The 26,975-nt window shown below is 42.2% G+C and overlaps 2 protein-coding genes across 2 annotated transcripts; one reads left to right on the top strand and one right to left on the bottom strand.

Annotated features, from left to right (window-relative positions):
- The first annotated feature begins 17,141 nt into the window (after positions 1-17,141).
- On the top strand, positions 17,142-19,037 carry LALBA (lactalbumin alpha). Its single transcript, XM_004468372.3, has 4 exons — positions 17,142-17,274; positions 17,616-17,774; positions 18,262-18,337; positions 18,977-19,037. The coding sequence occupies exons 1-4, from the start codon at positions 17,142-17,144 to the stop codon at positions 19,035-19,037; spliced, it is 429 nt and encodes a 142-aa protein (XP_004468429.1).
- A 3,236-nt stretch (positions 19,038-22,273) lies between these two features.
- On the bottom strand, positions 22,274-25,651 carry OR5BS1 (olfactory receptor family 5 subfamily BS member 1). The gene is made up of 2 exons (XM_004468371.2): positions 24,879-25,651; positions 22,274-22,436 (listed from the first exon to the last, which is right to left on the bottom strand). Exons 1-2 carry the CDS (start codon positions 25,649-25,651, stop codon positions 22,274-22,276), a joined length of 936 nt encoding a protein of 311 aa, XP_004468428.2.
- Positions 25,652-26,975: the final 1,324 nt, after the last annotated feature.

The following is a 26,975-nucleotide window of genomic DNA, read 5'->3' as shown; positions in this document are numbered from 1 at the left end:
CTCTCTTTATCTTTGGCCTTTGACTGTCTGATGAGTATGTGTCTCAGAGTTGGTCTATTTGGGTTTTTTTCAGATGGGAGTATGTTGTGCTTCTTAGACAGGGATATCTACGTCCTTCAATAGGGTTGGGAAATTTTCTACCATTATTTCTTCAAATATTCCTTCTGCCCCTTTTCCTTTCTCTTCTCCTTCTAGAACACCCATGACCTATATGTTTGCACACCCTTTGCTGTCATTTCATTCCCTGAGACCTTATTCAATTTTTTTCCATTCTTTTCTTCATGTGTTCTTTTATATGTTCACTTTCAGAGGCCATTTCTTCAAGCTCACCAATCCTTTCTTCTGCCTCCTCAAATCTGCTATTATATGATTCCAATGTTTTTAAAATTTCATTGATTGAACATTTCATTCTCACAAGATCTGCTATTTTTCTATGTATGCTTTCAAATTCTTTGTGCTCATCCAATGTCTTCTTAATATCCTTAATCTCTTTAGCCATCTCATTGAATTTATAAAGGAGATTTGTTTGAACATCTATAATTAGTTGTCTTACCTCCTTTATGTTATCTGAAGGCTTATCTTTTTCCTTTAACTGGGCCATAGCTTCCTGTTTTTGGTGTGGATTGTAATTTTTTTGTTGGTGTCTTTGCATCTGGTTTACTAGAGTATTTTTTCTGGGTGCAGTTTTTCTCTTTAGTTTAGGGCTTCCTATTATTTCTCCCTTGCTGGTTATGCAATAGGAGCAAAGTAAGTAATTGGTGCTGTAAGCTGTGGAGGCTCAAGCTGCCCTCATTGCACCAGGGACCAATGAAACTTCTTCCAACTTTCTCCTTTGCTAGCGGTAGGGACAGAGTCACAGCTGTGTGGAATAATCCATGTGCAGGCCTAGACTGTGGTTGCCCAGAGAGACTGATGAAGCTCCACATCCCTTTCTCCCCTGCCTGGGGTGGGGTTGGAGCTGCAGGTGTGGGCAGCAGTCTATGCAGTGTGGGTCCAAGATGACTGCAGTTGCCCTGGTAGACTTCTGATTTTCAGTCTATGCCAGCCAAAGTTCCCTGCAGTTACCTGTATAGGCTGGTGCAGAGCTCCTCAGCCTCCTCCCTGCCAGAGGCAGGCTGAAGCCTAGGAGGGCTGCAGGCTGATCTGTGTGAAAGAAACTGTCAGCCTGGCTTCCCCTCAGGCTGGGGGCAGAGTCAGAATGGCAGCTACTGGCATCTTTCTGACTTGTGCTGGTTCACACCCCAGCTGTTCCCAGGGTTATCTCTTAGCCAGCCAAGTCTCCTAATCAGTAGCTGAAATCGGCAGCCAACCGTCTCCTCCTCCCCCATTTCTGGGAAATGGAGCTTCCAATTCCCATCATAGAGCAGCTCCTGGGACAACTTATGCCACCAGAGCAGGACAATCACAGGCCTCTGGCTGGTAATTTCCCAGAGAGGCTGGTGCAGGTTCCTGCAGCTTCCTCCCTGCTGGAGGTGGCACTGGGGCCTCGGCAAACCTGCAATATGATCTAGATGAAAAGAAGTAGGTCCCCACCAGCACTAGGATTTTCAGTCTGCCCCGCTTCCCCTCATGCCAGGCGTGGAGTTAAGATAGCAGCTCCCGGCTTCTTTCTGACCTGGACAGGCTCCAACCTTAGCTGTTCTCAGGATCATACTGTAGCCCACTGAATTTTCTCATCATAGCTGAAATTGGTGCCCAATTGTCTCTTCTTCTCCCATTTTGGGGAAGTGGAGCTTTCAATTCCAGCCAGGGAACAGCTCGTGGGGCGGCTTGTGTCTCCAGTGGAGGATGGGCATGGGTCTCTGTGACGTGGAGTGCTCTTCTTACAAGTCTTCTCTGCAGATGGGCAGTCTCCTTCTGGCTTCCTGGAGTTCCCAAACAGGTGCTTCAGCAGCTCCAGAGAGCTCTGGGTGTTTACTAACTGCCCTGTAGCAGGAGCTGACTCTAGGAGCTCCTTATTCTGCCACCATCTTGCTGGTTCTCCAAAACCCATATATTTTGAGATTAAAGATTTAATATCATAGAAATTTAATTTTTCCCAAATCATTTTTGCATATTGTATGTAATTCCAACTTGAATCTCAACAGGTTTTTGGTGGAAATTAGATAAATTATATTAAAATTTGTATGAAAAAATAAATTGGAATAACTAAGCATATTTTGAAAAAGAAGAATAACAGAATAAAAATAGGCAAGAGAGCACAAATGTGCCAAAACATTGACAGTTGGTGAATCCATGTGAAGGGTGTATGTGAGTTTAGTAAAATACTTTTTCCAACTTTTCTGTTGTTTATTTTCTTTTTCAAAGTAAAAAGTTTAACTCATCTGAATAAATAGAATAACCAGCAAGACTTTCCATACCTGATATCAGAACACATCAAGATTTTACAGCCGTGAAATCAATAAGGTATTCATGTAAGACTAGACCAGTAAACAAATATGATAAGTTGACCAGAAAAAGGACCCCAGAAAGAATTTCAAATGGATTAAAAATTTAAAAATTAATTGCAAGTATGAGTAATGTGGTTATGGACATTGGTACACAAATATCAGTTTGAGTCTGCTTTCAGTTCTTTGGGGACATACTTAAAAGTGGGATTGCTCAGTAATATAATGCTATGTTCAACTTTCTGAGGAACTGTAAAATGTTTTCCTCAGTGACTACACCATTTTGTTATTTTATTTAATTTTTAAACTTATTATTGTAGTAATATAGATACAACTCAAAAGTTCACATTTTAACTACTTTCACGTGTACAATTCAGTGTTATTGCTTTATAAAGTTTTCCTATAATAAAAATGAGTAGCAAAACAGTGTGTATGTTTATAAATATAATAATCGATAAAAATATGAACATATATATGCAAGATGGCTAACATGAGCTATCAGAGGATGTGGGGCAGGAGAGAAATGAGGAAGGGAAGAGGGGAGCCAACCCAAAAAGAAAAAGAAGGAAAGTACCACATTAACAAAAAATGGGATGTAAAAATTTATCAAAGGCATTGTTGATGTAAAATTATATATGTATGTTTATTTAAAAATAAAAATATTTCTTATAAATAAAAAATGAAAAACCTATGGATTTGCATAGAAATTCCATTATGCTCTTGCTAATTACATGTGTATCAGTTCATTTTAGTTCATCTTCAATTAAAAATGTAAAACTCATTTTAATTAGTATATTTTAAACTCATTTTTGTGTTTTGATTTACATTTGTATATTTGATTTTTTTCTTGATACTATCCCCAATTAATAAAAATAAATCAGTGGATGAGACTTCTGGGGAACATGGCAAAATAGGGAGCTCCAGGACTCAGTCATTCTATCAACAGGCAACAACCGTCTAAAACAACTATTTTGAAACTCCAGAGGCCAGAAGAACACTGCACAGCATCCGGGGAAGAGCAGGAGGAAAAGGCTTCCTCAGGATTGCAGGGGAATGTTAGCTGAAGGGTTGCTGGGCAGGACAGGAACGCTCAGCTTTGGGGAGCCCTCAGAGAGGATTTTGGCTCCTTTCCTGATGCCCTTGACAGGGCACTTTGGAGCCAGTCTGGATGCCTTTGTGGGTCCTTGGCCCAGTTTTGGCTGGGAAAGACTGAGCTGGGAAAGTCTCTTCCCAGAATTTGCCCTTCAGGCAAAGACAGTGTGAGATGACAAAAAGAGTATAAAAAACCTTAGAAGTGGGCAGTCTGAGACAAAGGTCTGCCAGGTTTGGATACCTGGGGGAGGGAGATTAGTCCCCTCGGAAACAGAAGGGGCAACCAAACTCCTATAAACAGGGGAACTCCAAAACAACTAAGAAACAAAAGCCCAGGACAAGACTGATGACCAGTAAGATGGAGTAAACCCTGCATGGTGCAGTAGCCTAGGGCTGACCTTCCTGATAAGAGGACTGAAGCTTAAGAAAAATCTCTGTCTTATCATTAGCTGGTTACAAAACCAGTGCACAAGAAAAGAGTACAAGACAAAGAAACAGGAAATGATGACCCATCCAAAAAAAGAGGATACAAATACAGGAAACACTAACAAAGAAGAGAGAAGGTGGATGTACTGACCAAAGCCTTTAGAAAATGATCTTAAAAATGCTTAAGGAGATGGAGGAAAGTACAGAGAAAGAATGACAGGATATTGGGGAAATGATGAATGAAAATTATGAAAGTCTAAGTAAATAGAAATTTTAAAAAGAAACCAAACAGAACTACTAGAGTTGAAGACCACAATAACTGAAATGAAAATGGTCCAGAAGGGTTTCAAGAGCAGATTGGAGCTGGCAGAAGAAAGAACCCGTGAACCTGAAGACAAGACACTTGAAATGAGCCAGGTTGAGAGGCGGAAGGTAAAAAGAAATATTAAAAGAGAAAACAGGACTTCCGGCAAGATGGTGGCTGAGTGAGCTTGCCTTGCCGTCTCTCCTGGGAAGAGGCAGCTGGGCACCGCTGGAGGTTCTCCGGGACCAGGCTTTTTCAGGATTTTTTCAGGGCAGGAAGTGTCTGGACATCGATTTGGTGGGAAGCTCCTGGGGGGAATCGGCTGGGAGGCGTCGGAGACTCTTTGGGACCGGCTGTTTCGGGATTTTTCCTGGTCCGGAGGTGTCTGGACATCGATTTGGAGGGAAGGTAACAGAGAGGATCCATCTGTGAAATATACACAGAGATCCCAGCTACGTGTGGAGGACTCCCTCCTTGGGTAGGCGGAGCTGAGGCAGCTAGCACCGCGGCGGGCGGCGGGGGGGAGAGCCGAGCCGCGCTGTGCCGTGGCGGGCGGTGGGCGGCGGGCGAAGGAGCCAAGCCCAGCCGAGCCTAGCTGCGCCGCGGCGGGCGGCAGGCGGGAGAGCCGAGCCGCGCTGCGCCGCGGCGGCGGCGGGCGGTGAGCGGGGAAGCCGAGTCCGGCCGAGCCCAGCTGAGCTCGGCCGAGCCCAGCCGCGCCGCGCCGGGCGGCGAGCGGGAGACCCGAGCCGCACTGCGCCGCGTCGGGCGGCGGGCGGGAAAGCCGAGCCCAGCCGAGCCCAGCCGAGCCCAGCCGAGCCGCGGCGGGAGGGGAAGCCGAGCCCAGCCGAGCCGCGGCGGGTGGCAGGCAGGGGACCCGAGCCCAGCCGAGCCTAGCCGAGCCCAGCCGAGCCGCGCGGGCGGCGGGCGGGGGACCGGAGCCCAGCTGAGCCCAGCCGAGCCTGGCGGCGGGGTTTCTGTTCTTTGGTTTTTTTTTTTTTCTTTTTTTTTTCTTTTTTGTTGTTGTTGTTGTTCTTGTTGTTCTTTTTTTTTTTTTCAATCCTCTCTTTCTTGTCCCCAATATTCTTCTTATACTATTTTACCTTAACAATACAATAGGTCCTACAAGAAATACCTCACATTTGCTGGGTTTCCTCACCCTCCACTGCCTCATTTCTCTGTGAATAGATTTAGCCTATCTACACTATCCCCTTTCCCCTACAACTTGATATCCTCCACCATCTGCTATCTCTCCTATATTCCATCTCCCTTTCTTTGATCCACAAAGTGTCTAACTCTTAATTTCTAATACCTTTATTTAGTTTTCCATCTGGTATTCGTCCCTGAAACTATTACCTTTCTTTTCTCTTTCCCTCTCTCACGAAAACAATAGCCTCTTAGTACGTACCACATTCCTCCCATATTCAGTCGTCTACCTCATTATAGGTACTTTCCTACTACTATAACTCTACACAATTTACATGATCTAACCTCCATCCTCCCAGAACTCATATTGTTGCTTTGTAAACATATATCACCAATACTACTTCACACTTTTTCCTTCCTTACACAATTGACTTTCCCCAGCACTAATACTTTCCTTTAAAGTGAGCTTAACTAGCAATAAGAAATTGGAATAAGAAGAACAAAGTGACAAAGAGAAGATATAACACTTACGCAAAAACAACAGCTAATTAATCTCCAAGACTAGACAAAGAAGCTAAGGAACTGATTAAACCCGTCAAGAAAAAATGTTGACAAGACAGCAACAAAAATCTACAAACCAAACCAGTAATCAGGAAAACATGGCTGAATCCAATCAACAAACTGAAAATCAGGAAGGGGGGCAGGACTTCGCACAAGCAATGAAAGATCTCAGAACATTTATCACCGACAAATTTGATGAAGTAATGAAAGAGGTTAACAGCGTGAAGACAACACTCGGAGGGGAAATTGCAGACATGCGCAAAAAAATAACAGATATGATGGAAATGAACACCACAATTCAAGAAATCAAAAATACACTTGCAGCAAATATCAGCAGACTAGAAGAGGCAGAGCAGAGAATTAGTGATGTGGAAGACAGTGCATTGGAAATCAAACAGATAGTAGAAGTGGTCAATAAAAAGGTAGAAAAAATCCAGATAGGACTTAGGGACCTGAATGATAACGCAAAACGCTCAAACATACGTATCATAGGCATTCCAGACGGAGAAGAGAAGGGAAAGGGGTCAGAAGGAGTGTTGCAGGAAATAATGACTGAAAACTTCCCAAATCTACTGAAAGAGACAGATGTACATATCCAAGAAGCACAGCGCACTCCACTGGTCATAAACCCCAACAGGCCCACCCCAAGACATATACTTGTCAAATTATCCAATGCTCAAGACAAAGAAAAAATTCTAAAAGCAGCAAGAGAAAAGAAAACCATCACATACAAGGGAAACTCCATAAGATTAAGTGCTGATTTCTCATCTGAAACGATGGAGGCAAGAAGGCAGTGGTATGATATAGTCAAGGTACTAAAGGAAAAAAATCTCCAACCAAGAATACTCTATCCAGCTAAACTAGCATTCAAAAATGATGGAGAGTTCAAAATATTCACAGATAAACAGAAACTGAAAGAGTATATCAACAAGAAACCTCCCCTTCAAGATATTCTTAAGGGAGTTCTGCAGCAAGAAAGGAAAAAACAGGACAGTCAGAGATGGAGGAGAGTGTAAAAGCAACAAGAAAGACAAAAATAGAAGGGGAAAATAAAATAATGCAAACAAAATATAACAAACACAAATCCAACCAAAATATGGCTACCATAAATAACTCTCTAAACGTAATAACACTGAATGTCAACGGATTAAACTCACCTATCAAAAGATTCAGACTGGGACACTGGATAAGGAAATATGACCCATCTATATGCTGCCTACAAGAGACACATCTTAGACCCAGAGACTCATGGAGGTTGAAAGTGAATGGCTGGAAAACAATCATACAAGCAAACAACAACCAAAAAAAGGCAGGAGTAGCTATATTACTATCAGACAAAATAGACTTTAAATGCGAAACAATTGTGAGAGACAAAGAAGGATACTATATTTTAGTGAAAGGGACAATCTGTCAAGAAGATAGAACAATCATAAATATTTATGCTCCTAACAAGGGCGCCTCTAAATATGTGAGGCAAACGCTGGAAAAACTAAGTGAAAGAATAGATGCATCTACAATTATAGTGGGGGATTTTAATACACCACTATCAACTCTCGACAGAACATCTCAAAAGAGAATCACTAAAGAAACAAAACATTTGAACAGTATATTAGAAGAGCTGGATCTAATAGACATATATAGATCATTACACCCAAACACAGCAGGATATACATTTTTCTCAAGCGCACATGGAACATTCTCCAAGATTGACCATATGCTAGGCCACAAAGAAAGGCTTAATGAATTCAGAAAGATCGAAATCATACAAAACAAATCTCTGACCACAGTGGAGTCAAGCTGGAAATTTGCAAGGGACAGAGACCCAGACTTCACACGACAATTTGGAAATTAAACAGCACACTCTTAGAAAAACAGTGGGTCAAAGAGGAAATCTCAAAAGAAATCAATGACTACCTTGAAACAAATGATAATGATAACACAACACACCAAAATTTATGGGATGCAGCAAAAGCGGTACTGAGAGGGAAATTTATAGCCATAAATTCATATATCAAAAAAGAGGAAAGAGCAGAAATTGAAGAATTAACTGCACATTTGAAGGAATTAGAAAAACAACAACAAAGTAACCCAACAGGAAGAAGAAGGAAGGAAATAACAAAGATAAGAGCAGAACTAAATGAAATAGAAAATAAGAAAGCACTTGAAAAAATAAACAAGACCAAGAGCTGGTTTTTTGAGAAGATCAACAAAATTGACAAACCTTTAGCGAGACTAACAAAGAAAAAAAGAGAAAAGATGCAAATACACAAAATAAGAAATGAGAAAGGTGATATCACCACTGACCCCACAGAAATAAAGACTATCATAAGAGGATACTTTGAAAAACTATATTCCAACAAAAATGACAATTTAGAGGAAATGGACAAATTCCTAGAAATACATAAGCAGCCCATACTGACGAAAGAAGAAATTGATGATCTTAACAAACCAATCACAAGCAAAGAGATAGAATCAGTCATTAAAAATCTCCCAACTAAGAAGAGCCCAGGGCCAGACGGCTTCACAGGTGAATTCTACAAAACATTCTGGAAAGAACTAACACCAATCCTGTTGAAACTATTCCAAAAAATCGAAACAGAAGGAACACTGCCTAATTCCTTCTATGATGCCAACATTACCCTAGTACCAAAGCCAAACAAAGACACCGCAAGAAAGGAAAATTACAGACCAATTTCTCTAATGAACCTAGACGCAAAAATACTTAACAAAATACTTGCTAATCGTATTCAACAACACATTAAACGAATTATACACCATGACCAAGTGGGATTTATCCCAGGTATGCAAGGATGGTTCAACATAAGAAAATCAATCAATGTAATACACCATATAAACAGATTGAGAGAAAAAAACCACATGATTATATCTATAGATGCAGAAAAGGCATTTGACAAAATACAGCACCCCTTCCTGATAAAAACACTCCAAAAGATCGGAATACAAGGAAACTTTTTGAACATGATAAAGAGTATATATGAAAAACCTAAAGCCAACATTGTTTACAATGGCGAAGTCCTGAAATCCTTCCCTCTAAAATCAGGAACAAGACAAGGATGCCCATTGTCTCCGCTCCTATTTAACATTGTCTTGGAAGTACTGGCTCGAGCACTGAGACAAGAACCAGATATAAAAGGCATTCAAATTGGAAGGGAAGAAGTCAAAATTTCATTATTTGCAGATGACATGATCCTATATATAGAAAACCCTGAGAGATCTTCAACAAAGCTCCTAGAACTCATAAATGAGTTTAGCAAAGTCGCAGGTTATAAGATCAATGCGCAAAAATCAGTAGCATTTCTATACACCAATAATGAGCAAGATCAGGAGGAAATCAAGAAACAAATACCATTCACAATAGTAAATAAAAAAATCAAATACTTAGGAATAAATTTAACTAAAGAGGTAAAAAACTTATACATCGAGAACTATACAAGATTGTTCAAGGAAATCAAAGAAGACCTAAATAAATGGAAGAATATTCCCTGTTCATGGATAGGAAGACTGAATATTATTAAGATGTCTATCCTACCAAAACTGATCTACACATTCAATGCAATCCCAATAAAAATCAACACAGCCTTCTTTAAGGAACTAGAAAAACTAACTATGAAATTTATTTGGAATAAAAAGAGGCCCCGAATAGCCAAAGACATATTGAAAAAGAAAAACAAAATAGGAGGAATCACACTTCCTGACTTCAAAACATACTACAAAGCTACAGTAGTGAAAACAGCATGGTACTGGCATAAGGAGAGACACACAGACCAATGGAATCGAATTGAAAGTTCAGATATAGAACCTCATGTATATAGCCATATAATATTCGATAAAGCCACCAAACCCTCTCAACTGGGAGAGAATGGCCTATTCAACAAATGGTGCCTGGAGAACTGGATAGCCATATGTAGAAGAATGAAAGAGGATTACCATCTCACACCTTATACAAAGATCAACTCAAGATGGATCAAAGACCTAAATATAAGAGCCAAGACCATAAAGACCTTAGAAAGCAGTGTAGGGAAACATCTACAGGACCTTGTAATAGGAAATGGCTTCATGAATATCACACCAAAAGCACGAGCAGCAAAAGAACAAATAGATAAATGGGACTACCTCAGAATTAAAGCCTTCTGCACCTCAAAGGAGTTTGTCAAGAAAGTAAAAAGGGAACCCACACAATGGGAGAAAATATTTGGCAACCATATATCTGATAAGAGACTTATAACTTGCGTATATAAAGAACTCATATATCTCGAAAACAAAAAGATAAACAACCCATTTAAAAAATAGGAAAAAGATTTAAACAGACACTTCTCCAAAGAAGAAATACAAATGGCTAAAAAGCACATGAAAAAATGCTCCAAATCCCTAGCTATCAGGGAAATGCAAATCAAAACTACAATGATATACCATCTTACTCCCATAAGATTGGCAGCCATGAAAAAAACAGTAGAATACAAATGCTGGAGAGGATGTGAAGAAAGGGGAACACTCATCCATTGCTGGTGGGAATGCAGAAGGATCCAACCATTCTGGAGGACAGTTTGGCAGTTTCTCAAAAAATTATCCATAGATTTGCCATATGACCCAGCAATACCACTGCTGGGTATATACCCATCAGATCTGAAAACAAAGACACAAACCGATATATGTACACCAATGTTCATAGCAGCATTGTTCACCATCGCCAAAAGTTGGAATCAATCCAAAAGTCCATCAACAGATGAATGGATCAATAAAATGTGGTATATACACACAATGGAATACTACTCAGCTGTAAGAACCAATACACTACAATCGCACGTGATAACATGGATGAACCTTGAGAATCTTATGTTAAGTGAAGCAACCCAGGCATTGAAGGACAAATACTACATGACCTCAATGATATGAAATAAGTTAACTGCCTCAGAGAGCTAGAGTCTGGAAAAGTGGCTTACTGGAAATCGGGGGGTGGAGGAAGGATGTGAGTTAATGTCTGTAGGGGTGGAATCTGTGATGAGCTGGGGGTAAGTATGAGCACAAAGAAGGGACAAAATGGGGGCAAGGGGTTACCTTCGGGTGGGGTTTTCTGGGTTTGAGGGGGGCTGGGGATGGGAAGAGGGGTAATATGGTCCAAGAAATAGGTGGGAGGGAGGGGCAACATACAAACATGGGAGAGTGCCAGAAGTTAGTTGAGAACTAAATGTTGAGTAAAACGTATCAAAGTATAAGTAGGAGGGTCACCTGGTTAGGACGCTCAGGGGGTATGGTCTGATGTGGGATGGACTCTGGAGGGAATAGCTGAAGGCTTATTTTGCCAAGGTGGGTTCTACCATTGGGCGGGGTGGACCCATATCCTGGGGAAGACTAATGCCGTTGAATAGAGAGAACTGTATCTCTCGTGAGAAAGGACGGCTCCCAGGGCATTAGATTGGCAGGCGTTGTGGGCCCTAAGGGGAGGGGAAAATGGACGTGCAATGGATAGAACAAAGGTAAATAAGGGGGCAAAAGAGGAGTTATGTGAGAGTACACGAGGATGAATATAAAACAGCTAATATTACACCAAAAACATATAGGGGACGACAGACTAATAATGAAAACCATAAGACAAAACATAGGATAACTAAAAAATTTAGAAAACTGTACAACCTAAAGTATGGACCACATAGTAAGCACAAATGTTACCTTGTTTGAAAACTATAGTTTCAGAATCTGTACATCAGTTTCAGGAAATATGATATGAATAAGTTAAAAGATTATTGCTGTGGAAGGGAAAAGGTTTTATGGTGGATCTGGGGAAATACTGTATATTGTATATATGAATTTCGGTGATCGAAGACTCTTCTGAAGCTGACATTATGTTGGGATTCACTTTACAGGAAGTTTTGGATCACAGAGTGGTTCAACAATGGCAGCGGAGGAATACTGATATGGGATGTTATTGACAGGGTATATATGGTTGACAGGGAGTTATACAGGGCATATGCCCAGGATATATGGTAATGTCTATATATACTCATAGTGGAAACAATTAAAAACAACAGCTGGGGGGTACTGGGCTCCTGGCCGGGGGGTCACTGTTGTGGGCCCTGGGAGAGCAGCGGCAATCCTTCAGGTGCAACGGCAAGAACCAGGAAGGAAGGAGGGCCCAACAGTGGGCTCTTGATACTAATGGCTACACTTTTGAGCCTATGCACCTGCAATAAGAACAAGGCCTAGAGTAGCATTGTGCCTGGGGGTTTCCTCCTGACAGCCTTCATGTTACTCAAATGTGGCCACTCTCACAGCCAAATTCAGCGTGTAGATGTGATGCATTCCCCCCAGTGTGGGACACGACACCCGGGGATGAGCCTCCCTGGCACCGAGGGATCACTACCACATACCAGCTGAAGAAGCAACTAGAAAATGACCTTGAATTAAAGATTCAATGCGGAACAGCAGAATATACCTGTCTACATATAATAACATGACTTCGGGAAGCAGTTTGACCTAATGTAAGGGGGAAATGGAAAGGAGAAATGAGATTATAAGGCTGTGAGTCTCTAAAAAAGAGTCTGGAGGTTGTCAGAAGGAATACCCCTATGTACAACTGAACAGAGTCTAAGAGACAGATAAGGTAGATACAACCCCAGGTATTGGTTCTTTTGAGGGATAAAGAGACCCACGGGTTCTATGGTCATGGCAGAAGGGGTTCACTGCCATGACAGATGGCCCTTCTTTGGAGCTGGTGTTTCTGCGTGATGGAAATGGACTCAGAGGGGATCTCTTTTCACAAGACTTCCATGCTACTTTATTGGAATTGTAGTTGGTGCTGAGTTTAAGATATATGTAGGGGATTTGAATCTCTGGACTGATAATATGACACCCAGGCCCAGAGCCTCAACAGACTTCAGCTCCTACACTTTGACTTATTGGACTTACTCCACTCAGCTAACATGGAGTTGAAGAAGGTCAACCACCACAACATGGAGCCTAGAGTGTCTACAACTAGAAGCGGGAAGAGTGCATCCAGTACCCATGTGGAATCTAAGCCCTCACTTGACATAGGTGTGCAATGGACACAACCAATCCAACGTCCACAGAGAAAATGTGAAATGGGTGTGGGAACGGTAGCCATGGGGGCTGCTGGGTGTGGGGAACGGGAGGAAGAGATGAGATGTGGAGGCGTTTTCGGGACGTGGAGTTGTCCTGGATAGTGCTTCACGGACAATTACGGGACACTGTAGATCCCCCCAGGGCCCACTGGATGGAACGTGAGAGAATCTGGGCTATGATGTGGACCATTGACTATGGGGTGCAGTGATGCTCAGAGATGAACTTACCAGGTGCAATGGATGTATCACGATGATGGGAGAGAGTGTTGCTGTGGGGGGAGTGGGGGGCGGGGGCGGTGGGGTTGAATGGGACCTCATATATATTTTTTAATGTAATTAAAAAATAATAATAATAAATAAATATTAAAAAAAAAAAAAAAAAAGAGAAAACAGCCTAAGACAGTCATGGGACCCATCAAAAGCACCAATATATGTATTATGGGAGTCCAGAAGGAGAAGAAAGAGAGAAAGGGATGGAAGGGATACTCAAAGGAGTGACAGAGTTGTTATACATATTCCACATTAATGCAAAGTGTTGGTGGTTAGGTTGTATACAGGAATTCTATATTTTATGCATGATTGTTCCGTAAACCCACAGCTTCTCTAAAAAAGAAGAAAAATTTTAAAAAGGAAAAAAAAATCAATGGTTCATTTAAGTCCAGCAACAGCAATTATAAAAAATAGTGATGCAAATACAGTAATTCAAAATAATCCCGTATAAATCAAAAGCAAGCCTTTGTTGTATATACAGAATGTGAATCTATAGTGTTAACTTGACTTTGCATGGACTTTTGTACAAGCAACCAAAATAAAAAAGTGTCATAGGAAGCAACTTTTTTCCCCAAAGATCTATTTATTTATTTATTTATCTTCCCTTTTCCCCTCCCCCACCCCCCACCCCAGTTGTCTGTTCTTTGTGTCTATTTGCTGCGTGTTCTTTGTCCACTTCTGTTGTTGTCAGTGGCACGGGAATCTGTGTTTCTTTTCGTTGCGTCATCTTGTTGTGTCAGCTCTCGGTGTGTGCAGTGCCATTCCTGGGCAGGCTGCACTTTCTTTTGCACTGGGCAGCTCTCTTTATGGGGTGCACTCCTTGTGCGTGGGGTTCCCCTGCGCAGAGCCATCTCCACATGAGTCAAGGAGGCCTGGGGTTTGAACCATGGACCTCCCATGTGGTAGACGGATGCCCTAACCACTGGGCTAAGTCCACTTCCCGAGAAGCAACTTTTAATTGCTTTATTTAACTCTCTAATTCAACTAAATATTTCTCTGAAATTTGGGTTTCAAGTTCAGGATCTAGCTTCATTTCTACTTAGTTATAATTTACTTGTGTTATGGAAAGAAGTAGAACAAGGTGAGGTTATTAATTATATGAAGTAATGATCAATGTTATTGTGGGCCTCAAAGATGTTCCCTTCAAATGAAAGTCCTGGGCTCTCTCTATCAATCACCACTCACTGCAAATGACAATTTTGAATGGCTGCTGCCAAGTGTGTTTTGAAGCTGATGTTTTTTATTCTTGATCTCCAGAGATCCTCCAAAAAGATCCTTCCAGGTTTGAAGAAACCCTGATTTTTCACCACAACCCCTGAGAGAGTGAACATAGTTTCCTAGTGTAGTTCTGAAAAATCCAGGAAAGTGCTTTGCCAATGCTCCTTCAATGTCTTGATTTAGATCTTGGCCTCCACACAGAGTACCCTAATTAAACCTTTCTGGAGAGGGAGATTTTGGCAGGAGCTTTCCTCCTTTAGGTGTGCTCCTGTCTTTCCACACACTTCCTCTTTCAGTGCTGTGAACACCGTTTGTTGTTTTCCTTTGGGCCATATACAAAAATCGATATCTTTCTCTGAATATTTATAATTTTTCCTATTAGACATTTCCTATCCTCTCTTTTCCCTTTCAGATGACCCTCAGATACTCTATTTTACAAACATTTCTAGGGAAATAATTATTCCTCTTGCCCAAAGCACATTTAGCTCTGATTTCTGACCTGGATGCTGCTTTTTGTTACCTGCAGGGAAGGGCAGAGGTACAACCAAAACCGTGGGCAATCAGCTGCTGCCATGGGTGTTTCATTGACTGGATGTGTAGAAACCCCTCTGCTTCCTGAGACCCTGGCCCACCATTTTACTCTATCTTAGTATTAGGCAGGAGGCATTTTACACAAGACCCCACTAATGAAAAGACTGGGCCCTCTCCCATACGTGGTTCAGTGTCATCCCAACACTCCAAACCACATCCATGATACTAAACCAAGAAGAGTTAGCCCTGATCCTGAAAAATGGTGGGAGATACCAGCTTTGAAGACCTTCAATTTGGAAGTATTCATTGGTTTGATTGTGATGGATACCTACTGGAATATAAGAAATCAGGCTTAGAAGTTGGGAAAAAGAGATTGAGCCCTAGTATGGAGGAGACTGACAGCTACTGGTGCCATGACATGAAGTTTGATGCTGGCAAGTTGAAGGAATTATTCAGCAACTAGTGCCCTCTAACTTCAACCTGCTCAGAGTACTGAACTTAAAGTTCTTAAACTTCTTTTATAGACTCCATATGTAGCCTGGGCCAATCTTAAAGTGCTCAAAGTACTTAAAATCATCTTTTCTTAAAATATAAAGATTAAAGGGTAGGTATATATATATATATTTTTTTTTTTTCACATGGGGGAGGTACTGGGGATTGAACCCAGGACCTTGTATATGGCAGGTGGGTGCTCAACCACTGAGCTACATCTGTTCCCCAGTGAAAGTTGTTTTTTTCACTTGTTTGTTTTTAGGAGGTACTGAGGATGGAACCCTGGACCTTGTACATGGCAAGCAGACCCCCAACCACTTGTGCTACCTTGCTCCCCTATATTTTCTTTTTAGTTTACTATATGCTCTCTGAGAACAGGATCTGTGGCTTGGTACCTAATATGTATTTAATAACAGTTGAGTGTGAACAAGAAATGGATAATTCTAATGGGAAGACTTATAGTAAATTTCATGGAGGAGAAGATATTTGGGCTGATATGTAAAAGATGGATAAAATTTTATAAGTGAAAAAGATGGGGAAGATGATAAGAACATCCTGGTTGGGAGAACAGTATAATCAAAGGCACAGTGTGTAAAATTTCCTGACATGTTTGGGGAATGGTAAATAGTTGCCTATGGCAAAGCATAGATACCCTAAGAAATGTAGTAGAAGATGGAAAGATTGTGTGGAAACCTGAATTTGAGGCTGAGGAGTTTGATAAAGTCCAATCTTAAAGGACTTTTTCTCCCCACAGTGTTGAGTCATCTTCTTTCTAACCTTCTGTGGCCAACTCTGATGGTGTCTACAAGCTCCTTCATCCATAAACAAATGTTTCTAGTTATTAGCCTTGGATTTACATAATGACTTAATTAATTCAATTGTAGTATCTAGTTATTAAGTGGTAGTGGTGGTTGGGGTTGGTGAGCCTAATAATGGTCCATAGTATAGCTAGATGCTGTTACGCTTGCTTTTCAAGTCCTGCATTTTCCTGAAGTTGGAAATCTCTGGATTCAAGTTATATGTAACTCTCATAGTCCATGTTCCCATAATTTATCTCTATTGCTGAACTTCCATCCATGAACCACATTACCAAGGGACTCTTCCTGGGCTGTTCCATGGCAGGGTTAGTTGGACAAATGCCAGCCCTGATCCTGGAACCATGGCATGTGATGACATGCACTCCCTTTCTACACTCTCTGCTTCTAGAGGGGAAGGAAGAGTTGGCCATAGACCCTTATTTTGTTTTCTTATTGCTTCACTTGTATTGCCCCTGAGGACTCTTTTGTTCCTGAAGTAGGATGGTCACATACTGCTTCCTAGAACCAGCCCTACAAGAAACAAAGGTATATACACGTCAAATGAGAAACAGAATCATGCTTGGAACTCTTTCTGGGCAGAAATACAATACCTGGTAGGGACTAGAGATTGGGGGAGGACAGGAAAAGTAGAGTGAAATTGAGGAAGGAAGCTGACTGCCTCTGTGTTTCTTTCTTGGTATGACCAGTCTCTTTTCATTGTCTTCCTGGATGTGGGACTTCCTGCCAGGATGCCTGAGGCTTTCTCCATGTATAAAAGGAGGCGAAAGTGAATGGTGCCCCCATTTCAGGTTCTTCAGCTGAAATGATGTCTTACCTCCCTTTGCTTCTGGTGGGCATCCTGTTCCCTGTCATTCAGGCCAGCCAATTGACAAAATGTGAACTGCCCCAGAAGCTGAAAGACATAGATGGCTATCGAAACGTCACTTTGCCGGAATGTGAGTTCCCTGCTCCTTTGCTTTGTCCCATTCCCCATCCACTTCATTTTCCTATTCTTTTTTTCTTTATCCTTCTTTCCTCCACTTTCATATAATTACCTAATCATCTTATTATTTTCTCTGCTTATCTATGCACTCTTTTATCCCATTTCTTCTCCTATCCTTCCTTTTTTCCATTGTCTGATTCTTTTCTGAACTATTCCCATTTCATCAATGTACTCTGGACTTTACTATTATTGGAGATTGGCTGGAGATCCTTTTCTCTCTGGGGACTGTAGGCCATAATTTATGCTACATAGCCTGGGCATTTCTGTAATACCTCTTTCTCATCTCTCCCTCAGGGATCTGTACCACATTTCATATCAGTGGTTTTGACACACAAACCATAGTCAATAACAATGACAGCATAGAATATGGACTCTTCCAGATCAGTAATAAATGTTGGTGCAGGGACGACCAGAACCCTCTGTCAAAGAACATCTGTAACACCACCTGTAACAGTGAGTGTCCTCTTTTATTCTGTTCCTCTATTTTTCAGGAGTCTACCCCTGGAATTATCTCCTTTTAGGTGTGAAGCACACCTCTGGCATAGCTACCTAGGTTGGGCTCCATATCAAATGTGGGGCTTGAAGTGACAGTGTTGAGTAAGAAGCTGTTTAGGTTTTTCATGATAATCAGATCCCCAAAAGTCCCCAGAAGTTCAGGGGTATGTAGACAGTCTGAGCTGAGTGGGAGTCTTAAAGTCTGGTACCCTGCATTTTCAGGATAAATCATTTGATGGGAAGTTGATGACTCCCCCAGAGATGCCCCAGGGAAGTGAAGGGAGGTGTTACCACATTGGCCTTCTCCTCATATGGAAAACAACAGGCATAAGATTTCAGTTCAGAGAATGGCCAGAACCCGTGTAGCCAGGGATGTGGGAAATTCATTGCCCTTCTGGGTAATACTTCTTAGTCCCCTCATTCTTTTTCTTGTGACTCCTGCTAGAGTTCCTGGATGATGACCTTACTGATGACATCATGTGTGTCAAGAAGATCCTGGATATTGAAGGAATTGGCTACTGGTGAATTCCCATTTTATTTTCTTTTTTTCCCTTTCTTCCTTCCCTTTATTCTTCTAGCCCCAGCACCACTGCTGTCTCTTTCTATCTCCTGGTCATTTAATCTAAAATATACTCTCCAAAGAGAACTCATCAAGCAGACTCAGGTCTCCAATTCCTTTTTTTTAAGGAGGTACCAGGGATTGAACCTGGGGCCTTGTACATGGGAAGCAGGTGCTTAACTACTGAGCTTCACCTCTGCTCCCATGGTATCCAATTCTTAAGCCTCCTTTCCTCCACTCCTCTCTAGCAACTCTCCTAATAAGGTATTCCATAGTGGAGGGCTGAGACCCAACCCTCCCTTCACTTGATCTTGGACATCTGATTCCACTTATTTAGTTCTAGATCCTGAAGCAAGCCATAGGTACAGTTGCACATCTTTTCTAGCCCTATAATTTTCCTGATTTGGGACTATGGACTCTACTTCAAGAGTAGAGTCATTGAGATACGAAGTCATCCAGCTACTTTCCATCTGGATGGGAAAGTCTTTCTGTACTTCTCATCCACATTCTTCCACCTTAGCCCTTTTGGGGATGACTCTAGCTGGAAGTTTGAGCTACATTCCAGCTGACCAACTAATCCTGTAACCTTCTACATTACCAGGTCAGCCCATAAAGCACTTTGCTCTGACAAGCTGGAACAGTGGCTCTGCAAGACGTCGTGAGCACCCTGGTGTCCTTGCTGCTCCTGGCCCCTCTCTGCTCTTGGAACTCCTCTTCTCTAAGGCTACCTCAGTTTGCTTCTTTCTACCCTCCTGAAGTTGATTTGTCTCTGAGCCCTGGGACCTGCAGTGATACTATTGGACTTTTGAGGACTGTTCTCCAGGGATGTGTGACTGGTGCACTGGATTTTAGACCCTTGCACAGTGCCCTGATGGCACTTTCTCTACAGAAACGGATTCCCCCTCTGTCCTGAATAAAAGGCCTGACTTTGAATGACTGACTGTGTATTCTTCCTTTAAGCAAAGGGGGAAATAGGAAAAGCAGCTGGACACTGGAGTTATGGGTCATGGCTACTTTCCATCTTATCCGAAGAGAAATGGGCAGAAATCATAATAGAATGATGGGGGTTACTTTCTGTACCAATTTAATTCAACTAACTTTAATTGATCACCTCGTATATTCAAGGAACTATAGAAGGGATACAAAGTTGACTGAAAGGGTCTCTTTCTTCAATGACTAGAAGGAAAGATAAGATGAATAAATACTAATAAATAGTTATAATACAAGGAATAGTGTCATAAGAACCATGAGAGAGGTTAAAAATGTGTCTGGACATTCAAAAGAGGAAGATAATTTTTATTTGAGGGACTGTGGATAAAAAGGATGAAGGAAGGATTCATAAAAGGGGTGGCAATTAAACTGGTTTTGAAGGATGGGTGGAATTTTGACAGGTGGAGATGTGGGATGGGAAAAGAACAGAATGGGCAGAGGATCCAAGAATCTGTAATTGAGGACAGAGGGTTGAGGGATTTCCTTGCCTTGAGATAAGGAAATTCCCTTCACCGAGGAGCTGTGAGAAGGACCGTCTCTCCAGAAATCAGAGAAAGAATAGTGGGACCTTACAGTTAGTTCAGTAATACTTAGGAATCTGAGGGTCTGGGAACTTTTGGTTTGGATCCTGCCTTCCATTACTTCTCTGTGCTGCTTTACATTTTAAGGAAGGAGTGTGCAGGACTTTACTTATTCTAGTGAGGATGGGATGGGATACATGAAAGAAAATGAGTCAGGAGATTTGTGTCCTAGAGTCTGTTTCTGCTACTTCCTGATGGTCTGAACCTGGGCATGTCATCTCTGATTTCTGTTCCTTAACTTCATCATCTTAAAATGAGGGTTTTTGTCTCGATGGTTTTCTGAGACCTCGTCCTGCTTTGACAGTCAGGCATGGCTAAACTCCTCCTCAATTTATCATGTTTCTGAATTAGCTGGGAATGAAGTTCACATCTTTTTGCTTTCCTCAGATGTCCAATACTGCTGATTACACTCTTCCTAACCCTCATACCCATTGAAGCATTAGCCGGTCAGACCGGGTTTCTCTTGTCTCAGAGACCAGCAGCTCCCAGACAAAGCCCCTTGGCCTGTTTAGGGACCACTAGGACCAGTTGGGGTCAGGGAGACCATCCCTCCCCTATACCCAGTGAAAACAAACTCTCAGGAAATAAGTTGGTACCATTTATATCATTTTAGTGTGAATTTACATACAATATGATACCTCTCTCAGGGGTATTGCACACTATTTCCTTCCGAATTATGGGACAAAAGGCCTTTCTCCAAGTCCATAGGGTTTCATGAATACACCCTGTGTGTGTGTGTGTGTGTGTGTAAGGGCAGGACTGTAGGGTCGTTCTTCCCACTGAGCTCACCAATCTACTTCTTAGGTGGTACCCTCCCTGCCTCAGCTACTCTGGCAGGAAGCCAAGTGCTCTGGAAACTGTAAGGGACCAGTGCCATCAAGTGGCTAGAGCAGAAATGCAGCTTGAGCTGAGCTGTGATGTTCAGCCTTGCAGCTCTGACCTTTATCCTACATAGAATGTAGATGAACAAGTACATAGAAAATCAGGAAATTCCACCTTTGAGGACTGGTACACCCCTATATGAGGATCAGAACTTCAGCGGCTTTTGCTTAAAGAACTGGACAAGAATAGGGTTTATTTGTAGAGAAGATTTTAGCCTGAGGGTCAGAGGCTAAAGAATAGACATGCAGAGGCCTAGGAGCTGGCATGGAAGCAGTCTTGATGCACACACACCTCTAGTCTTTGTGTAGAAGCAGGGCAAGGGACTGCTGCTGTTCCCTTCCTGAGAACTATCTTGGGAACTAATCTAGAGGTGGGGTGACAGCTGAGCATTTGTTTTGCTTTCTCCAACTCCCTCCCTTTCCTCTAGGCCTGGAATGAGGACCTGAACCAGGCAGGGACCTCCAGTGGTCCAGGCTAAAGTGGGAGGTGGTGAGGCTCAGGGCAGAGGTTGTCAGAGTGCAAACTGTTCCCCGAGTCCTGCATGAGGAGGACTTGATACTATGTCCAATAATATGCATTCTCTACTTTCCTGTGACACTTGTCATGTGAAGGCAGGAATTTCACTGGATAAAATGAAATGCTCCTTTTCATGTTTCTACTCCCACTCCCTCTTCTCATTCCCATTCAGTCTTTTTCACATTTGTCTAACACACATTGAGGGCCTATGATGTGACAGAACTGTACTAGACACTGGGGATACAGAAGCTATCGACAGGGTTTTTGCTTTCACGATGCTTAGACTTTAGGGAGGGTTACTGACCTCCTCCCATTCCTAGGATTATGCAGGAGAAAAGACTCTTCAGACAGTTCCAACATTCGTTCCTTAACCTGTCATTGAGAATTTGCTATTTTTTTAGGCTCTACTTTAGGTGTTAGTTGTTAAGAATAAAGACAAGGAGACACGCTAATTTTACTTTATTTCTTTCTAAGTTGTTATGGAGCTGTGGATCTTTCAAAGGACCTTTTGAGATGGGAACAATGGGAGAGCTGGGTCTCACAGAAATCATGATGGAACTCTTCCAGAACACCGTGGGATATGTGCTAGTGGTCTGACAGGTTGAGTTATGCTTTGTGTCAACTTCATAGACAAAAATAAAAGTGAGAGGAAGAGGCACAAAGGGGAGGAGTGGAAAGATGGGACAAAAAATAAGAGGAAAAGGTATAGTGATGACCAGTGAAGCTCTGAGGACTTTCCTGGGTAGTGACTGGGCATCCTGTGGGTGGGTGTTGCCTGCTCTGTGAAGATTTCCCCAGTCTCCTGACTGGGGTGGGATTGGGAAAGAGAGCCTGAGACCTCTGTTTTTGAAAGGGCTGAGTAGTAATAGGTCTTCATGCCTCCTTTTCCTCTGAGAACTTTTCATCCTGATGAGGGCATGGAGCCTGGGTTAGAAGGTTAGCCTGGACTTCCTGGCCAGCATCCTCCTCAGAGCCGCTTTCACCTCCTGGTTCTTCAGACTGTAGATGAGGGGATTCAACAATGGGGTCACCACACTGTACTGCACAGAGAGCACTTGCTCTAAGACTGAGCCAGATACTGGAGTCAAGTACCTTGAAGGAAATTGCACAAAGGAGCAAACTGAGCTCAGGACAACAGCCACAATATTGTTGACATAATGGTCCATCCCATCCCAGAGACTGCCAACGTGGTCCTCAGAGCTGAGTCAACCCTTACTGTGGGCAGCACCTAGAAATGACTGATCAGTGAAACATCAGTCATTTCTGTCTTCAAATTGCCTCTAAACATGAGTGACCTTATGTAGAAAGTCATAAGAGCTTTCCTCATTTACCCCAGCCAGCTAACAGGGAGGTGAAGAAGGTCGACCACCACATCAGGGAACCAAGAGTGCCTACAACTGCAAACAGGAGAATTGCATCCATCGTCCAAGTGGAGTCAAGGCACTCTCTCGATAGAGGTGTGGAGTGGACATAGCCATCCCAGGGTCCACAGAATGGAGGAATAGAGTATGGATTAGAGTAGACTTACTGATACTCTATTCTGGATATAATGTGGTTAGTGGTGAAAGTAAATGTAACTCTGAGATGGAGAAAGTGGCCACAGTAGCTGCTGAGGGTGGGAATGGGAAGAGGAGCTGTGATGTGGGGGCATTTTCAGGACTTGGAGGTGTCCTGGGTGGTACTGCAGGGACAGTTACTGGACATTGTATGTCCTCCCATGGCCCACTGGGTGGAATGGGGGAGAGTGTAAACTGTAATGTGGACCATTGACCATGTGGTGTAGCAGTGCTCAGAGATGTATTCACCAAGTGCAATGAATGTCCTATGATGATGGAGGAGGTTGTGGGTATGGGAGGAGTGGGGTGAGGAGGGTGGAGAGTATATGGGGACCTCATATTTTTTTAATGTAACATTAAAAATAAATAAATGAAAAAAAGAGCTTTCCTGAGGAAAAAGGAAGTTCTGCAGCATATCAAGAGTTGCAGGTTAGAATATACTAATAATTTAATGTATTTCAGTAACACTTCATAGTTTCCAAAGCATCTTTCTATAATAATTATAATGACAATATGAAGATTACTCTCCCATCCCCTTATATGCACAACAACATGGGCACACTATGTCCTCATCTTGTGATGATAGTTCCTTGAAATGTTGTATACTTAGTCCAATAAAGCTTCCATTGTTTCTAACATTTGTGGCTCTGGAAATCACTCTTAGAGTCATAGCACATTATTTTTGTACTGTTTCATGGAACAAATGTTTGTCCATTTTGTTGCATTTTTCTTTAGTTTAGAAAAGACCAATTATCATTTGCAGTCAAGGCTGGTAAATAAAGTGGGAGATAAAAATATGTTAAGCATAAGATATGATTCCAAATAATGAGACTAAAGTTTTTTGGTACATTTTTTTAGTGCTACTGAGAGTAGTTCTTAATGAAACATTCTAAGAGTTTTTTTTTTTTTTCTTCCAATGTCACTGTCATCATTAGAAGAAGTGTAGACTATTCCAAGAATGTTCTTTGTGGGTTCTGATGTGTTTGGCTGAAAAATGCTCATTTTGCTGTCATTCTTCACGACTGAATTTTCTCCTCCTAACATTACTGTGGAACATGTGGAAGAAATCTTATTGTCCCCTTATGGCATATGAGGAAACTGAAACAAAGAAGTGATGTCCACAGTCATGCCCATGGCTGGTGAGCTATTTTGCCATCAGGTTCAGGTGACTTCCCCTGGACTATTCCTTGTCATCCTTTCCTACCCTGTGACTTCTCTCTAAGTCACGTGCAGGTAAGAAGAGTGTTGAGAAATTTGTGCAAATCCACTTCCTGTTCACTAGTGGAGAGCACATGCATTGATTTTTCTGTCTTCTAATAAGGGGGGACTTCCCAGCTAGAGGTGTTATGTTTGAGAGAAGCAAGTTAAGAAAGAGCATGAGATTTGGAATTAGTGAGAACTTGGTCCAAATTATGGATCTATTACTAGCTTGTTGTGGGATCTTAGAGAAATTACCTGTTCACTCCTGAATCCCAGGTTCCTTATCTAAAAATTGGGTTAATGTCTATCTTGTAGTGTGATACATATTAAAATTGAGTCTGGCCATGTAAAGCAGCTGGTGTTTAGGTGACTAATAAATACTTATTACTCAAAATACATTTGGAGATATCAACTTCCAGTAGGAAAGAAATATTGCATCTGTTTTAAGAATGATGTATTTTTTTTGTTCTTGCACTGAACAAAAATCTACAAAAGCCAATTTGATTCCTTTTGGGAATTCCCAAATCTCAGGTTAATGAAAATTTTTCGTTTTTGTCAAAGCTCATTTTTCAGAGTAGACAATTGAGACCCAGAAAGAAAATGGGATCCTTAGAGTTACACAGCTAATTCACAGCAGAGTGAGGATTGGAACCCAGTCCTTCTGAATTTCAGCACAATTATTTTCCTGATACTCTGCAGTGCTTCTGTTCTACAGACCAAGGCCACTTTAGGGTGAGCAATACCCATATTTACTGTCAGGGGGTATGAGATGACTTACCTGAAAAATGCTGAACCATAGAAGATGGTGACCACGAGGAAATGAGAAGAGCAAGTGGAGAAGATCTTGCTCCGACCCTTGGCAGAGTTAATTCCCAGTGCTGTCATGATGATGCGGGTATAGGAACCCAGCAACACGACAAGGGTGCCAAGACCAAGGACCACCATGGTGGTCAGGATGGCGACAATGCTAGTGTGAGGGTCAGAACAGGCCAACATGAGCACTGGGGGAAGCTCGCAGGCAAAACTGAGGATGAGGTTGGGACCACAGAAGTCCTGCTGAGCTAGGAGGAGAGTGTTCATCAGGCCAGTCCCCATGCCGATGGCCCAGGATGCCCCCACCAGGCCAATGCACACCCTCCTGTTCATAGCCACCACATACAACAGGGGGTGACACACAGCCTGGAACCGGTCATAGGCCATGACAGAAAGGATGCAAGTTTCAGTGGCCCCAGAGAAGATAACCAAGAAGATCTGGGTGAAACATTCAAGGAGGGATATGGTCTTCCACTTAGAAAGAAGGTTCTCCAGCAGTTTTGGCACAATGACGGAGGAATAGAAAGCATCCAGGCAGGAGAGATGACTCAGGAAGAAGTACATGGGAGTGTGGAGATGGGAATGAGTTCTGATCACCAGCAGCACCAGAAGGTTTCCTATGATGATCAAGAGATAAATCACCAGGAACAACCCGGAAAGAAGTACCTGGATATGAGGATTGTCGGATAGTCCCAGGAGAACAAATTCAGTGATTGTGGTTATGTTGTTAACTTCCATGGAACATTCCAGTTTCCCATCAGAGGCATAAGAACTGGAAAGAAGACTTGAATGGGTCATTATGGGCCTACATAATCTCAGAGTGTTCATAGGGATCAGGCATTATGAGGAAAGCTTCAGGGCTGATGTAGGACAGATGATAGAGCAGAGGCAGCCCTGCCATGTCAGACCTTGTCAGCCCTTCCTGGCTTAGGGCAGTAAACTATCAGCCAGGGTGGAGAAGGTGGGGAGGACGAGTGTAGAGACTTATACCTGAATAGGAAAGAGGAAAGAACATGGATTATTATTCAGTTTGCAGAGTAAAGGAAGGGAGTTGGGAACAGACTCCAGAGCAATGAAGAGTGCTGTTTCCAGTTCCAAAAGGAACTATGCTTAAACCACAGAGGAGGCAACTGGTAAAATGAATGAGCAGCAAATTTTGACTTACTATTTGGCTGACCGATCATGAAGTTCAGTGAATGTTGAATGATTTACCCGGGTACTGTGACACCTGATGATAGTGCAAATCCTTTTTCTGCCACTTCGGACTCATGAGTAAGTCACTTGTCCCCAGTGAGCATTAGTCTTCTCCTTTTAAAAAACAATCTGGAAAAACCAGATGGTTTCTAGGATCCATTCCGGCAGAGAAATTCTAAAGATGGGAAAACAAACTTCCTTGGGTATCTCTGGTACTAAATAGAAACCCCTTCTGCCCTTCTGCATCAACCCAAGCAGAAGTGTCACATGAGTAAGCTAGTGTCATGAAAGCCTGGCAGGGAAAGCCGTCGTTTTGGAAGTGAGGAGAATGCACATCAGTTATTCCAAGGCCTTTCCATTCTGGGGTTTCTGTGGATCTATCATGTCCACTATTTTCACTGTAATTTCAGAACCTAACATGAGAGTCCACAAAGATTGGGCTGAGTTGATACCAGTGGATTTGGATAAAGACAAGTCAGATTTGAACCCTCTGATGTTAAAAGTCAGAAAAAGGAGGGAAGGAAAAAGAACGCTTGGTAAAATGGACAGATGAAGTGTTTAGTTTGAATCAGAAGAAGGTAAAGTGGTCAACCCCCATTGGCGGATAACTTAGGAAGATGATAAATGAGGATCTGACCTCTGTTCTTGGCTGGTACACTCACAGGTTCCCGGAGTGAATAGTTTTAGAACAATATGAATTTAAATGAGGAGATTTGTCTTCACCTGGTCTTCCTGGGTCAGCAAAAGAGTTCCTCAGTGGGGGATACCTGTATGGCATCCTTTCCAATACTGGAGCAAGAGCCAAAGATACAGCTAGAGCTCTGTGGTCTTCCCCTGACTTTGTCCTTTAAAGGGTGCAAGGGAAGAA

Source organism: Dasypus novemcinctus, chromosome 12 (assembly GCF_030445035.2).
Source record: "Dasypus novemcinctus isolate mDasNov1 chromosome 12, mDasNov1.1.hap2, whole genome shotgun sequence".
NCBI lineage: Eukaryota > Metazoa > Chordata > Mammalia > Cingulata > Dasypodidae > Dasypus > Dasypus novemcinctus.
Note: the sequence above shows the minus strand (reverse complement) of the source record. Positions and strands in the feature narration are given on the sequence as shown.

Coding starts and splice junctions, on each gene's coding strand:
- LALBA (XM_004468372.3), top strand. CDS start 17,142: ATGATGTCTTACCTCCCTTTGCTTCTGGTGGGCATCCTGTTCCCTGTC. Junction 17,275..17,615: donor AAACGTCACTTTGCCGGAAT/GTGAGTTCCCTG, acceptor TCTCTCCCTCAG/GGATCTGTACCACATTTCAT. Junction 17,775..18,261: donor CTGTAACACCACCTGTAACA/GTGAGTGTCCTC, acceptor GACTCCTGCTAG/AGTTCCTGGATGATGACCTT.
- OR5BS1 (XM_004468371.2), bottom strand. CDS start 25,651: ATGGAAGTTAACAACATAACCACAATCACTGAATTTGTTCTCCTGGGA. Junction 22,437..24,878: donor TATGGTTCAGCATTTTTCAG/GTAAGTCATCTC, acceptor ATTTCCTTCAAG/GTACTTGACTCCAGTATCTG.